General features: G+C 41.4%; 1 protein-coding gene across 2 annotated transcripts in view; it reads left to right on the top strand.

Moving 5' to 3' along the window:
- The window catches only part of LOC133454930 (potassium/sodium hyperpolarization-activated cyclic nucleotide-gated channel 1), a 95,666-nt gene that overhangs the window by 35,206 nt on the left and 45,529 nt on the right, over positions 1–14,931 (top strand). For both annotated transcript variants that reach the window (XM_061733669.1, XM_061733670.1), the window contains exon 3: positions 3,183–3,344. In XM_061733669.1, coding sequence (XP_061589653.1) covers positions 3,183–3,344 — 162 coding nt within the window. The remainder of the gene's footprint in view (positions 1–3,182; positions 3,345–14,931) is intronic.

The raw sequence follows: 14,931 nt of genomic DNA, 5'->3' as shown, positions 1-14,931 counted from the left end.
AGTGCTAATTTTAGCCCTAATCATGTGTTTAAAAAAATACTTGGTTACATTTAGACATTTTAAATAAATAGTAAGGGGATAAATGAAATACATCCATTATGGCTTATGCATTTTGGTACTCATGGTCATGAATCTTCTCCTATCATGTGAATGCTGATCAATAAAGACAGCAGCTTGGATAATTTGTACAATGTCACTATTTCTAAAAATGGATGATGGCACAAATACATGATTTCTGTTTACACTGGGCCAATGATAGAAGTGATACGTGTTTCACAAGGTACTTTAAAATACCTTTATACAGTCCTTATCGAGATATCCAGGAAACAAAGTATTTTTTTACAGACCAACACAAACATGGCCACAGGACATTTCAAACCAGCGAGCTGTTAAAGCAAGCATTGTCTTGGATGAGATTGCTGGCCCCGGTAGGTGCCCACGCTCCCCCGCCGGCTGTCCAGGTCGACGGGGGCTGGCCCTCCGAGCCGGGCCAGGGCCCCACCGCACCTCCAGGAGTGCCCCCGAGTGGAGGGGGAAATGGCACAACATCCTTCCATTCACACTGACGACATAAAACATAGACACCTGGGAATGACTCCACCAACCGCCACGCCTGCCTGCGCACCCCCCGGCCAGGGGAGGTCTGTCCCCCGGAACCCCCCCCCCACCCGGAGTCCCCGCTGAACTTCTGCTTTGTCTGCATCAATCAAACCAGAGAACTGGTGGTTTTACTGCCTTTTGTCTGCTATATGTGAATGAAAAATCCAAATCTCTGTTTTTTTTTCTTAGAAAGGGCTAAAATTCATCCTGTTTTTATGTATGACACCAAAGGTCGTATTGTAGAATTGTCTAACCAGATACCTGCATACTCTTCTTTCACTTCTCTATAAAATGCTATCCTTTGGCTACCTGCTGCCACAAGCAAGACTCAAAGTAATGCCCCTGAAATATAAACCCAAACAAACTCCACACTCTGTTAATGAGTTTCTACATAATTTCCCCTCAAGCTTTTGTGACTCAGCATGACCCAAAGTTTCCACAGAGGCTTTCCAGCAAAGTGAGATGGTCCTTGGGAATATGGAAGACCTCTCTGCAACATTCAAATGCATCCCCCCCTTTTTTATTTGTTTAAAAAAAAATTGTTTGCTTTGTTGCACCGCAACCCACCACTTGCAAATGATGAAAAAAAAAAAACCCACCTCCTTCGTTTTATCAGTGTTTTGTTGCTTTTAGCAGAAACAGCAAAGAGCATGCAGGCAATCCACCCTTTTCTGCTTCTGCCTGTTGTAAATTATTTGCAATTCAAATGAGAAGTGCCACATTTCATGTTTTTCATCTTGGTGCAGTCCAGGAAAATGTACATTTAGATGTAGACTCTTTATGTCTCTCCCCCTCTCCATTGTCTGCTGTCCTTCTTATGTCATCAAACGAATTGATGTAAACATACACATACTGTAACAAAGGGAATGAAGGGTAGACATGTAAGGAGCTGAGACGATACTGGGTGCACAGAGACAGCCATCCTGCAAGCTGGTGGCTAATTTTAGCCTTTCAGGGCAGTGCACTGTATCTCCCTGTGGATGAGATGAACCACAGAGGGATCTGAGTACCAGCTCAGGCTCTTGTTCTCTCCTCTTTCCTCTGTGTGGACCCTGTCCTTTGTTCAGGAAGGTTACAGGACACTCACAATAGACAAGGGTGGAGTGAAGGAGATTTAAAGAGTTTTGATTGCACCTGGGATTTTAGTCAGGGGAAGATTTTTACTACAGAAGGAAAAACTGGTTCAGAATTACCACAGAATATATATCAGCACTGCTCAGAGGCCACATTTAAGCTGATGTCGATTCCTTTATCCTTGCGATGCAAAAGGACTTCTGAGTCTTGACTGGAGGAGCTGTGTCATGTTGTGTTTGTGGAGTTTAGTTTCCTCTATGTGAATGTCTATTTAGTACTGGACTGCTTGTACAATACAGATGACAGTCCAAACATTTATCGAAAGAAATAAAATAAGTTAAATTCCCTTCTACTCAAGTTTCTTTTTAAATAGCAAGTGAAATATTGCTCCCCACATCAAAATCCATCTGATAAGGTTCATGCTGTTAAGAGTCCCGTAGAAAACCCCCACCTGAGCTACAGTACTTCATCCAATTGTAATGTGGGGAGCCACTTAAATTGTCATTTCATTTATTATCAGCAGAATGGTTATTTTATGTGCAATGGGAAACCATCAACTTAAAATAGATAATAATTACCTGCAAATCATAAATCATTCTTTCAATTCAGCAAACTGAAAAATAGGGCAGGTTTATTATGCAACACGGACCAATCAGCAGCCATCTTTCTCTTTATCTAAGCTTTTTTTAGAAAAGGCAAATCGAGCATCGGTGTGAGGAAGATTGTGGAATAACTAACCTGGAAATAAGTAATGGGTTTCTCATGCTAATGATGGTTTCTCATGCTAATGAGGAACTGTGAATGAGCGCCGCAGCCATCCAGGCGTGAGTCCATTTGCTTCAGCCAGATTCGATGTAAATGAAACGGCCTCTCGCTGCAGATGTGCTTACTCTCCCCACTGATGACTTGTTATTCCGAAACTTTCCTTCTCTGATTAAACAGCCACACCAGCAGTAACACCTTTCCCGCCTCGTGACGGTTATAGGACATGTATATGACTCATGACAGTTCCAGCGGTCTGAGCGCTCTTCATCGTGTTTCCTCTGTTGTGTGTTTGTTTTGGAAAGAAGCCATGTTGAATTATGAACATTAGGGATTACACGCCCACATGCGCGTGCACACACACACACACGCACACACACACACACACACACACACACACACACACACACACACACACACACACACACACACACACACACACACACACACACACACACACACACACACACACACACACACACACACACACACACACACACACACACACACACACACAGAAGCAGCCAACCTCATTGATGGCCAAAAAGGCACACCATGTCCTCATCTTCAAAGATTACATTATACACTCCGGCATTTAAAGTATGTCTTTAAGTATTTCTGTTTTTTTTAATCTTATGATATTGATGTCTGTTTTGGATGATTGCATCTAATGAATGAAAGTCAGAATTTTGATGAGGTCTAACTTGGCTGTCTTTTCTCTCCCTCCCTCTGTCTCTCTTTGGCAGATTTTCCATATGACCTATGATCTGGCTAGTGCAGTGGTAAGAATATTTAATTTGATAGGGATGATGCTGCTTCTGTGTCACTGGGATGGCTGTCTCCAGTATCTGGTGCCGCTCCTCCAAGACTTCCCTCCTGACTGCTGGGTGTCCCTAAATGGTATGGTTGTAAGTATTACACTCTCTTCTCTTTTGTTTATTATTTTTTGGGGGATTCAGAGTATAGTACTCATGGCTGTTGAAGCTCTCTGCACCTGTGAAACATTTTTGGAAGGAGTGGGTTCTCAGTCTTTGGCAGAGGTGGAAAACACTTGCCAATTTTAGATGGTTAAAATATAACTGTGAATGGCAGATTTTCTTACTTTTGGTTTAAGTTGCTTAAGGAGTTAATTAAAAACTGCCAGTTTGACTCAATTTTTATTGTTGCCTGTGTGAAAAGCAGGGAGAATTGAATTAGGAAAATCACCATCTACATGTTGGCTAGAGCTCAAATGTGTTTTTCTGACCATATTGTTGTAATTTCCATGTGGCATATCCTATGTTTGCAAATCAGAATACCCACCGTGCAACCTGAACCATTTCTACATAGAAAACATTTCTGCCTATAAACATCGATGCCAGCAAAGATGCCCCAGTGGAAATATCTTCCTAAAGAGGTTTTAAACTGGAAGCACAAAGAGCAAAGTGGCCAACATGTCAGTAAAGACACTGGGTCTGGAAGTTATTGTAGAAAAGACCAGATAGAAGCCCCTGGTAAATCAGCAGCATCATTCTGAGTCAATTATATATGTAGAAAAAAGAAAAACAAAGTTATTCAAGGCACAATGGTTATATATTTGGCTGGATATAGTAAACCTAGTATGAAGACAGATTATCTGCTCTCTGTGTTGGATTCTGGTCCACAAACGTTTTAGTGGTTGTAAGTCTCTCCCAGTATTTATAGACTAAAGCTGAAAACACACATCCCTAATATGGTGTATGTCAAGTTTTCTGACAATCTTTTTATTAATAGCACTTGAGGTCATAAAGCTCAGGGTATACTCTTCCTCAGCATCTAATCTCTACCCGTGCACACACTTTAGAGACAGCAATAAGCAGAGGTGAGGAGAGGGAACTGCTATGGTTGCTGGGATGTACAGTCAGGCACAAATCAAGTCTGGTAAAAATGTATTTTTGTGTTGTTTGGAAGGACAGTGGGGTGAAATGCTAGTATGAGTCATACCAACACGTCCTGACACATGCAGGAGAAGGTGAGATGTTTAGTTGTGTATGTATATGTGTTTTGACCTTCAGAACACGACGTCCCCATTTTTTTAAGGAAGATTTCGGTTTCCTTTACCAGCATACAATGCAAACTTCACAATTGGGGCGGAAGAAAAGAAAGGAAATTAGGGATATTTCCACTAACTGTTTTAGATTATAGGCTGTATAGTGTTGCCAGAATGTGGCAGTTAGGAATGGGCGATATTTTACCGTTCACGATAAACCGTCATAAAAATTCCCCACGGTAAGAATTTGTCATCTCACGATAAAAACGATAAATTGAGGAAATGAGAAAAAAAGACAGAAAGAAAGAAATGAGCCTGAAAGAAAGAAAGAAAGAAAGAAAGAAAGAAAGAAAGAAAGAAATGAGCCTGAATGAAAAAAAGAAATAAATGAGCCTGAAAGAAAGAAAAAGGAAAGAAAGAAAGAAAGAAAGAAAGAAAGAAAGAAAGAAAGAAAGAAAGAAAGAAAGAAAGAAAGAAAGAAAGAAAGAAAGAAAGAAAGAAAGAAATGAGCCTGAAAGAAAGAAAGAAAGAAAGAAATGAGCCTGAAAGAAAGAAAGAAAGAAAGAAAGAAAGAAAGAAAGAAAGAAAGAAAGAAAGATTCCCTTTGATGACACTTTTTGTATTGGTATTTTTTTTATCGTCATTTTTATCGTTATCGGGATAAATGCCAGAAATGATCATGATACATTTTTTAGTCCGTACCGCCCATCCCTAGTGGCAGTAAAGGTTATTTTAGGTTGTGCATCACTAAAATAAATGTAATGTATATTTTAAATAGAGCAGTTTGTGATTATTCTTTCATCTCAGCGACTATCGGCCTTGTTTCCTGATCTGAAAGAGATGAACATGTGTTCGGTCATATGGGTTTAAGGTTTGAAACCGGGAATTTGATGGTTAACTTACACATATAAGACTGACGTTCAGAGCCTATAGTACATTGTTGACTTTTAAGAAACTTTCACTTCATACGTTCAGTTTTCCTTTGCTGTTAGATGATGCAAAAGCATCGGAACTATGTTTTGGAAAACATCATAGCTCAATTTAACATAGATGTGCCCATATTTTAGGCAAGCATCTTTCATTTTAACCAGTCAGTCATTTTAATCAACCATTAAAGCCCTGTCTCATGTTGTCAGGCAGGGGTGTGGCTTTTACTCCCTATGGATCTTTGTTAAACAAAATGTGACACTGACACATTATCCTGCAGTGAATCACCAGACCAATTACATGCTGTACTGTGTTACTGGGCTGGAGTCTTGTAAAAGATGAAATCTGACATGTTGGAAACTGTAGTTGTTCACTCTGTGGGCGACTGCTCAGAATGAGCTGCAATACAATGCGAATAGCCATAGACTATTGGAAATATAGTACGTCTCATAAATAACAACGCTACGGAAAAGAATAATACTGTAGAGATAAGAAGATTAATATTTTTAAAGACATATATGGAAATAAAACATATGTCACGTCTGCATCGCTAAAGACTTTGGGTTTTCCTTGTTGACAGTGTGTCTACAGATAAAATAGTTTGTCAGAGTATTGATTTTTCTATAGAATAATTAACGCAGTGTCGTTTAAGAAAATATATATCCAAGCCAAATGATTAGAAATTGCCTATTATGCAATGTATGTTATCTGATATCTCCTGTCTCAGCTTTTACATTAAACTTTGAAGTGGTTCATGCAGTTGCTTGCGTGCAACACTCAGGCCCCTGTGTGGAGGAAGATGTGTGTCCATTGATAGAAGGAGAGGTATAACTGCTCCATTACACGCATGAGATGGGCTGCTGAAAAAAAAGAATCTTTCCGCGTCAATATGGCTTTTGTTGGAGGTCTTAGGGGTCTGCCTCCCCTCTGTGTATGCGTGCAGTATTCTGTATGACTTTCACCTTTCCTTTATCTCTTTTAAGTTTGGGGTTAAGCATGGCTGCTCCTCACAGAGCAAGGTGGTAGGGTAACGTGTGTATGTATGTGCCTACTGGGCAACACTGATCGTAAATGCCTGCCTGTGGAACCTTTCAACCTTCTCATCTTCCTCTATGCTACAAACATTTTTTTTCTATTTTATTTGCCCACATGCACGCTGGATGCTCAGAGGCATCAGGCTGGAGGTGCAATTGTCAGCTTTCCTCAACATCACAACTCTGTTTCCCACTCCTATCTATACGTTGAGGCTATGAATTGCCCTAGTGAGTTCAGTACCATCTACCATGTGTTATTCATGCAAACAGACATTATCCATCTCAGTTTGCACCGAAAGATCTTTCTCTAACAGGGTTTTTCCACATAAATTTCACAATTCAACCGTACTAATGGTTGTGTACACAAAATGGGGGGAAAACAATTTCTTCAGTCACCCAGACTTTAGATTTTATTTCCATAAACAACCCTCTAGTTAATGAAAAGCAACTCCTGATTTGTGTAGCATGCTGTATCCCTTGCTCAGTATGAATCAAATACATTAACCTTCTTGAATGCAAATCAATAGTGAGGTACATACTCGTGTACAAGGCGTGGTACGATCATTTCCCCTGCGTAAGACCAGAGCTGCAACACAGACGGCAGAAATATGTGATGGAGACTTGGATCGTTAACTTTAAATTCAGTCTCCTGAACACCATGAAGGCTACTCTTGTACGACAAAGGGGCTAGTTCAGTTATTAGGGCGTTATTGATAATACAATACACTACAATAGTTATTAATGATTAAAGCTGCAAGCAGCGATGAACGGGCCCTCGCACCCTTGTGCACGTTCAGGCGTGCTGCAGTAGAAGCGCTTGTATGACTTGCATATAGATGTCTTCAGGCCTGGAAATTTAGAGGATGACACCAGCCACGACTTTCTATATCAAACCATTCAAAAGTTATGGCAGAAAGCAGGAACTATCAAATATGGACATATCAGATGAAGGGTGGGTGCGCTTTTTGGTGTCTATCGTCGCCACGGTAACGCTTTTGACTGAGAAAAGTAATGTGCGTCTTCGCACGATGGAGACGCACATTTTTGAATGTATAACACACCTGGGTGCACGTTACGGTTCGGGCCTCATTAACTGCCGAAGGAATGGCATAAATCTTGCCCAAAATTACACGATTAATTCAAAATGGCCGACTTCCTGTTCGGTGTCGGCCATGGCGCCAAGAGACTTTTCTTTAAGTTGCGACATGATACAGGTGTGTACATCGTACATGCACGATTTTTGCGGGGGGGGGGGGGTGACATCCACTGCTAAACCAGGAATCAAGAACACACGGAGGCACACGTCGAGCACTGGAAATCTGCAACAAAAACCACAAACGAAACATGAAACCGACACGGAGCCGACCAAAACACGACCCAAATCTTGAGATCTAATCACATTCTGAGCAAAGCTACCGCGACTAACTAACCCCAAAAACTACAGAGCAAGCATGCAGGTGAACAAACCAGTGACGCACATTTTGATGTATAACACACCTGGGTGCACGTTGTGGGGCTTGAGGCACAAAGTTTTCTAGGGGGCGCTGTTGAGCCATGAGGCCACGTCCATTAATGCAAACCATTAAATATCAAATTTTTCGCCAGGCCTGGCTTGCGTGCAAAATTTGGTGACTTTTGGGGCACGTTTAGGGGGGCAAAAAGGCCCTCATTTCGTCAGAAGAAAAACGAGGATAAAAACGAGAAAAACTCAGATACAATAGGGCCTTCGCACTGTCAGTGATCGGGCCCTAATTAATAATGAAGAGACTTATCAAAATGAATAAATCAAAACGGGGCACCACCTGACTTATCAGGAAATAATAACTAAACAGCACAGTCAGTCTCAAAGTAGCTGTTATTCTATGCGTTCCAGCTGGTTGGGACAGAGTAGCATGTTCAGCAGCAGGCTGCTCTCTCTAACCTGCTCCACAAACAGACACAATAACTCTTTAACTTCTCTCATTTAAAGGAATCAGAATTTTTTTAGACAAGTAATAAAGATGATGAAACAATACTTGAGATAAATTCCAATACCCAAACTACCAATAAGCAACTAACTAAACATGAAAAACACTGACTGACAAAGTCATGTTGTGACTGAGTTTCACGTGATTAAAAATGGCGGACGAGATTTCGTCTCATCCAGTGAAAAACAAACTCGGAGGCTTTATGACCAAGATAAGAGTCAACACACTAGAATAACTTCTCACCACCAGAAAACCAAGTTCTTCTGATGTTTCCCACATAGAGATCAATGTGAAACTAACTTCACATCTGCGCTCTGGTCATTCAACTAGGAAATGAGGAAGGGCTTTGTTTTCTGTTGTGGAAGAATATGTCATCAAGATCCAGCAACGTGGATGCAGCAGTAGACAAACAATAAGATAAACAAAAACACTTAAGCTAATAAACACAGCTGAACAGCAGTGCGGCTCACATTGTAAAACTAAACTAATTAAATGTGTTAACTAAGTTTCTCTGCCCAGAGTTGGGCCTCAGAATTGGAATTAAGTCTTCCCATGTTCAACACAGGGCTGTTGCCCAACACTACATGCATATCAGGTTTCCAAGGACACGTTTTGGTTTTGCTGCTTGTCTGCAGACTCGCACGCAGCTGACAAACAAAAACATTGTTTGTTTGTATAGAATGTTAAGGGATCTTGAATCACAGCAGCCTTACAAACTCGTTTAATACTGGGTTAGTATTTGCATGAAAAAGATTTTATAAATCTGAACAGTATTTTAGATTTTTTTTTGGTTCAGCATAAGCCAATTACTTTAAAGGTAAAAATCTCACTGTAAATTAAATGCTATTGGCGTCTAGTTGCCTGGAGCCAGCAAATATTTTTCATCGCTAACTTTGACTACGTGTGTATATATAGAAGACATATAACATTTGGAGAGGTTGTCCTATTTCAACTCCCTCAGTATTATTCTTCCATGAAAGTCACCTTTGTGCAAGTTTCGCTGCGCAGTGGATGATGTGCTGTCACTATTCTTCTTGAAGGTGTCGTTCAGCTATTCCAACTACTCTGGATGTAGAAAATTAGCAATTTCCTCCAGACCTTAAAGGTATAGTCAGTAATGTTGGAGAGCTAGCAAGATTTGAAAGTGGCACCTCCTCTAAGCCCCACCATCTCCTCCCCCTCCCGTCAGCGCTCCGTCCAAAGCCACGCCCCCACAAACTTTGGGGAACGCGCATTTGCAGGAGTCGAGTTTTCCAGGACATTTTGGACAGCACATTTTCAACAAAACTACCCCATGTCTCATTCACCTGTAAGCAAGGCCGGTTTTAGTGGGGGGCAGGGGGGGGGCTGTGCCCACCCAAACATGCGTCCTGCCCACCCAATCAAAGTTATGGGGATCCTTTATTTTTTTATAATATAATTTTTTTATAAATATAAAAAAATCACAGAATATCTGTACCGTTTCTGATTGGGTGGGCACTGCGCATCATTTTTAGACACAACAATAAACGCATACCGCAAAAGTTGTGTCTCGGCGGAGGGACCCGACGTCCCAGCAAAATGAGTTCAGAACAGAGAAGTGTTTAGAACAGCACACAGAGCACACACTGAAGGCTGATTTATGGTTCCGTGTTACACCAACGCAGAATGGTGCGTGTCGCCGCGTACCCTACACCGTAGGCTACGGTGCACCCTACGGCGTAGCCATGGCAACAGAGCCTGCACGGCACCGCAGCGCACCGCCACCCGCACCGGTGCTCTCCGCCCTCGCCGGGATGGAGACGCCTCCATCCCCACAGACCCCCATACTGGTGAGGTGGTATTTTTGGCTTTGTTTTCTCGTTTTCTGCGCCATTCTTCAGCAAACGTGACTCGAGTGTGTGAAGTTTTCCGGCATGATTTTCGACGTGACGAGTGCGCACATTGGACAGAGGGGGGCATGGGCGGGACTTAAAATGAAGGCATCTGATTGGTTCTTCCCCCCTGCCAATCCTCTGGTCCTCTGACCAATCCGTGCCACTCGGTGCGCAAAAAACAGATTGGTCAGAGTTTTTACAAGATTAAAGCTGTCAGAGAGGTCGGATTTTTTTCTGTCCTTTTTCTGAACACATTATTCACTGGCTACTCTCAGGATGGAAGGACCATTTCACCCAGTATAACAATAAATGTTTTTGAATACGATTACAGACTATACCTTTAACTTGACTACCACCATTTCTTTTCAGTGCCATTTTGTTTTTAAATTACATTCCCAATAGAGGAAACCTGATGAAAACTATTTCAGTTGTAGTCGGCATCATCTGGAGGTAGACAATAGCTGCCATTACTGGAACACTGTAAAGTCAGAATTTACATGACGTGGCCTTTACTGACCATGTTTTTTTTTTTTAAAAAGAGCTAATTAAGAGACTTTAGAATCTTCCCTTAAAAATTGTGCAAAACAGAAAAGAATAAAAATATATGTTTAAAAGACTAAGTTTAATGTTTAATGTTATGACGTTTTTTTTGAATTGGATATAATTAGTTCTTCTAGTCACTTATCCACTCACAGTACCATAATATTGAACTATCCATCCATCCATCCATTTTCTATACCTGTTTCATCCTTTGCAGGGTCACAGGGGTTTGCTGGAACATTTAACCAGGTATGCCCAAGCCTTTGTAGACATACAAACAATTATAAAATGATTTTAATCTAAATGGCAGTAAAAAAATCTGAAATTACCGGAAACACAACATATGTTTGTTTCAGTGGAGGATGTAAAAAGTTGAAAGACTGAACACCAAAAAATCTTTTTAATGTGAAGAGGACTTCTTTCAAAATCCATTTTTAACTGTTGACTGTTACCAGCAAATCCAAAATGATAAGCCCCGCCCCACAGACTTAGATATTTAATGTGATTCTCTTACAGCCACTTTAGCATTTTCTTATGAATATTATTCAATACTTTCTCACTATATAAACCCAATATTAACACTGTATCTTTGAGCAGAATCTGCTCAAAACTGATGACTTTAAATTCAGGATATTAGTTTTAATCCGGGCCCTGGCTTGCATTTTGTTTCCTGCTAGAAGAGTGAAGCTGTGGTCTGCAGATACTGCTGAGTGGTGCAGTACAGCGTGTAGGCCTGTTATCTTCTTGACTAATGGCCCGAGAGTAGCTTCTTACTCTTTAGAGGCTGCATTTACTTAATCACCAGACAAGATAATGCTGCTGTCACTGTGTTGGCTCTGGTTGGAGGATGATGGGCTGTTGCATTAGTTGGCATTTCTGGAGCATTGTTCTGCATTTTGCTCAGTTTTAACGAAATAATGCCACGGAGTAACATATAATGTGCGGTTGTTCTGTTGAATTTGTAATTAGCTAATTTTGAAACCATTTTAGGATCCAACGATTGTCTATCATGTCCCGATCTTAATACCTTTGTATTAAAGGAGGGTGCAACATCATATAACTGTATTTGCTAATATAGTGTTTGTGTAGAAGGGATATTAGAGAGTCAGAGACAGACAAACAGACAGACACAGTGGGCAGACGTGCACACGCAAGCCCAGAAAAGCTTGGCTACCCATGCATAACCGTCCGTCAGTCACCTCTCCTGGCTTCTTTTATTCCTAGACCACCCACTAGAGATCCTTCCTTTTCTTCCAAACCCCCTGAATGAGTCACTTCCAGCACCCAATCTCAGTCTAGAGCTTATGAAGTAATCAGACTTCTCTTCCCACCATTTTTTCTCTTCCTTTGACAAGAACACAAACTGGCGTCACCTTTTAGACCTTTGATATACATGGTGGCCGTTATAATCTTGAGAACTATAACGAGAACTTATAGCGAGCAGAGTCCCATTTCCAAACATAAACAGGGTGCTTTAAAAAAGTGACTTCACCACATACCGGTATGTTGTTGGTATTGATTAAAGCTCAAGGAATTTGCGATTTACCATGGGAAAAGTGTATGAACACTTAATTTTTTCTTAATTTTTAAGTTCAAATACTCAACTAGTCACATATTCCAGATACCTACTTTTGGCTTCGGTATTATCAGAGACGTTCAATAAACGAGACAGCCCACTACGGTTCGGTTTCCTGTATCTGTTTCACGTGACTGCCCTGCCCCTTTAGGAGACAGGAAGTAGGTCCTGAGTCTATTGAGTCCTATGGGAAAAGTGAACGTGAGCACAGATTATTACCAATTCCTTCGCCCCATAGTAACCTAAGTAAATATGGCACCCATTTTTCAAAAGCCACAAACCTTCTGAACATTCTGACACCAAAATGGCAATTTTCAGACCGACAGATTAGGAGAAAATGAACTTTGTTTGAGACCTGACTCTGTCTGAGCAACACACTCTCGCCAGATTTGGCTCTCATCGTTTTCCCATCGGATAAAATGAAGTTTAAAACGAAATTAAAACTTGCTTCTTTGCTTAATAATACTGTTATTTTTATTATTTAAGTCTTTTTGGAAGAAAGTATACTTTATCTAGTGTTGTATGTTCCAAAACGACGTGGGGAGAGGGGCGACCACGCTCAATTAGGAGACAGGAAGTGAGGTCAGAGGGGCGCCCACGCCCACTTAGGAGACCGGAAGTGTATACCATTTCATACCATTGGCAGTAACGGTAATGCGCTATCTTCTGTATAGAGTATCTTTGGTATTGTTAGGCAAAAACATTCATTTTCAAACAATGCAACTTTTTGAACCTTTTGTGTAACCCATTGTTGAAATATTGACTCTTGAAATACTTAAAATAGTATGAACAAATTGTTTCAATGAAAGCAAGGGGACCTTGAAGGGGCAGAAAATGTTTAATTTAAACTGCAGGAAATTATGTAATAATAACAATAACAACAACAACCATAATATTAATATTATTATTATTAATAATAATAATAATAATTAAAGCTGCAAGCAGCGATGAACGGGCCCTCGCACTCACGCCCACCGCCCCCCATAAGCATATCAGAAATGACACCACCCACGACTTCCTATGTCAAACCATTCAAAAGTTATAGCAGAAAAAAGGGACAACCAATCAGAAGAAGGGGCGGGGCTAATTAAGGCCAATGAAGGTCAAGGACTCCATACAGAATCTGATGACACCACCCACGACTCTCTATGTCAAACCATTCCAAAGTTATAGCAGAAAATCGGGACAACCAATCAGAAGAAGGGGCGGGGCTAATTAAGGCCAACGAAGCTTGAGGACTCATTACAGAGTCCCATGACACCACCCACGACTCTCTATGTCAAACCATTCAAAAGTTATGGCAGATAAAAGTATTCTAGGGGGCGCTGTTGAGCCGTTAGGCCACGCCCATTAATGAAAGCCATGAAATATCAAATTTATCACCAAGTCTGGCTTGCATGCAAAATTTGGTGACTTTTGGAGAACTATCAAATATGGACCAATCACATGAAGGGGGGGCGCGCCTTTTGGCGTCTAGCGTCGCCACGGAAACACTTTTGAAAGAGAAAAGTAATGCGCATAGTCCCAGGATGGAGATGCACATTTTGATGTATAACACACCTGGGTGCACGTTACAGTTCGGGCCGTATTAATTGCCGAAGGAATGGCATAAATTGCGCCAAAATTTAACAATTAATTCAAAATGGCCGACTTCCTGTTCGGTTTCGGCCATGGCACCAAGAGACTTTTCTTTAAGTTGTGCCATGATACAGGTGTGTAGCGATTTTCGTGCATGTACGTCAAACCGTATTGTGGGGCTTGAGGCACAAAGTTTTCCGGGGGGCGCTGTTGAGCCATTAGGCCACGCCCATTAATGCAAACCATGAAATATCAAATTTATCGCCAGGCCTGGCTTGCATGCCAAATTTGGTGCCTTTTGGGGAACTATCAAATATGGACCAATCAGATGAAGGGGGGGTGCGCTTGTTGGCGTCTAGCGTCGCCACGGTAACACTTTTGAAAGAGAAAAGTAATGCGTGTAGTCGCAGGATGGAGACCCACATTTTGATGTATAACACATCTGGGTTCACGATACGGTTCGGGCCGTATTAATTCTCGAAGGAATGGCATATATTGCTCCAAAATTACGCGATTAATTCAGAATGTTCAAAATGGCCGACTTCCTGTTCGGTTTCGGCCATGGCGCCAAGAGACTTTTCTTTAAGTTGCGACATGATACAGGTGTCTACCGATTTTCGTTCATGTACGTCAAACCGTATTATGGGGCTTGAGGCGCAAAGTTTTTTCGGTCTGTACCAATCAGATGAAGGGTGGGCGCGCTTTTTGGCGTCTAGCATCGCCACGGTAACGCTTTTGAAAGAGAAAAGTAATGCGTGGTGTCGGAGGATGGAGACGCATATTTTGATGTATAACACACCTGGGTGTACGTTACAGTTCGGGCCGTATTAACTGCCGAAGGAATGGCATAAATTGCGCCAAAATTACACAATTAATTCAAAATGGCCGACTTCCTGTTCGGTTTCGGGCATGACGCCAAGAGACTTTTCTTTAAGTTGTGACATGATACAGGTGTGTACCGATTTTCGTGCATGTACGTCAAACCGTATCGTGGGGCTTGAGGCACAAA

The sequence above is a fragment of the Cololabis saira genome, chromosome 11, assembly GCF_033807715.1.
Source record: "Cololabis saira isolate AMF1-May2022 chromosome 11, fColSai1.1, whole genome shotgun sequence".
Classification (NCBI taxonomy): domain Eukaryota; kingdom Metazoa; phylum Chordata; class Actinopteri; order Beloniformes; family Belonidae; genus Cololabis; species Cololabis saira.
This window is presented reverse-complemented; position numbering and strand designations above follow the sequence as displayed.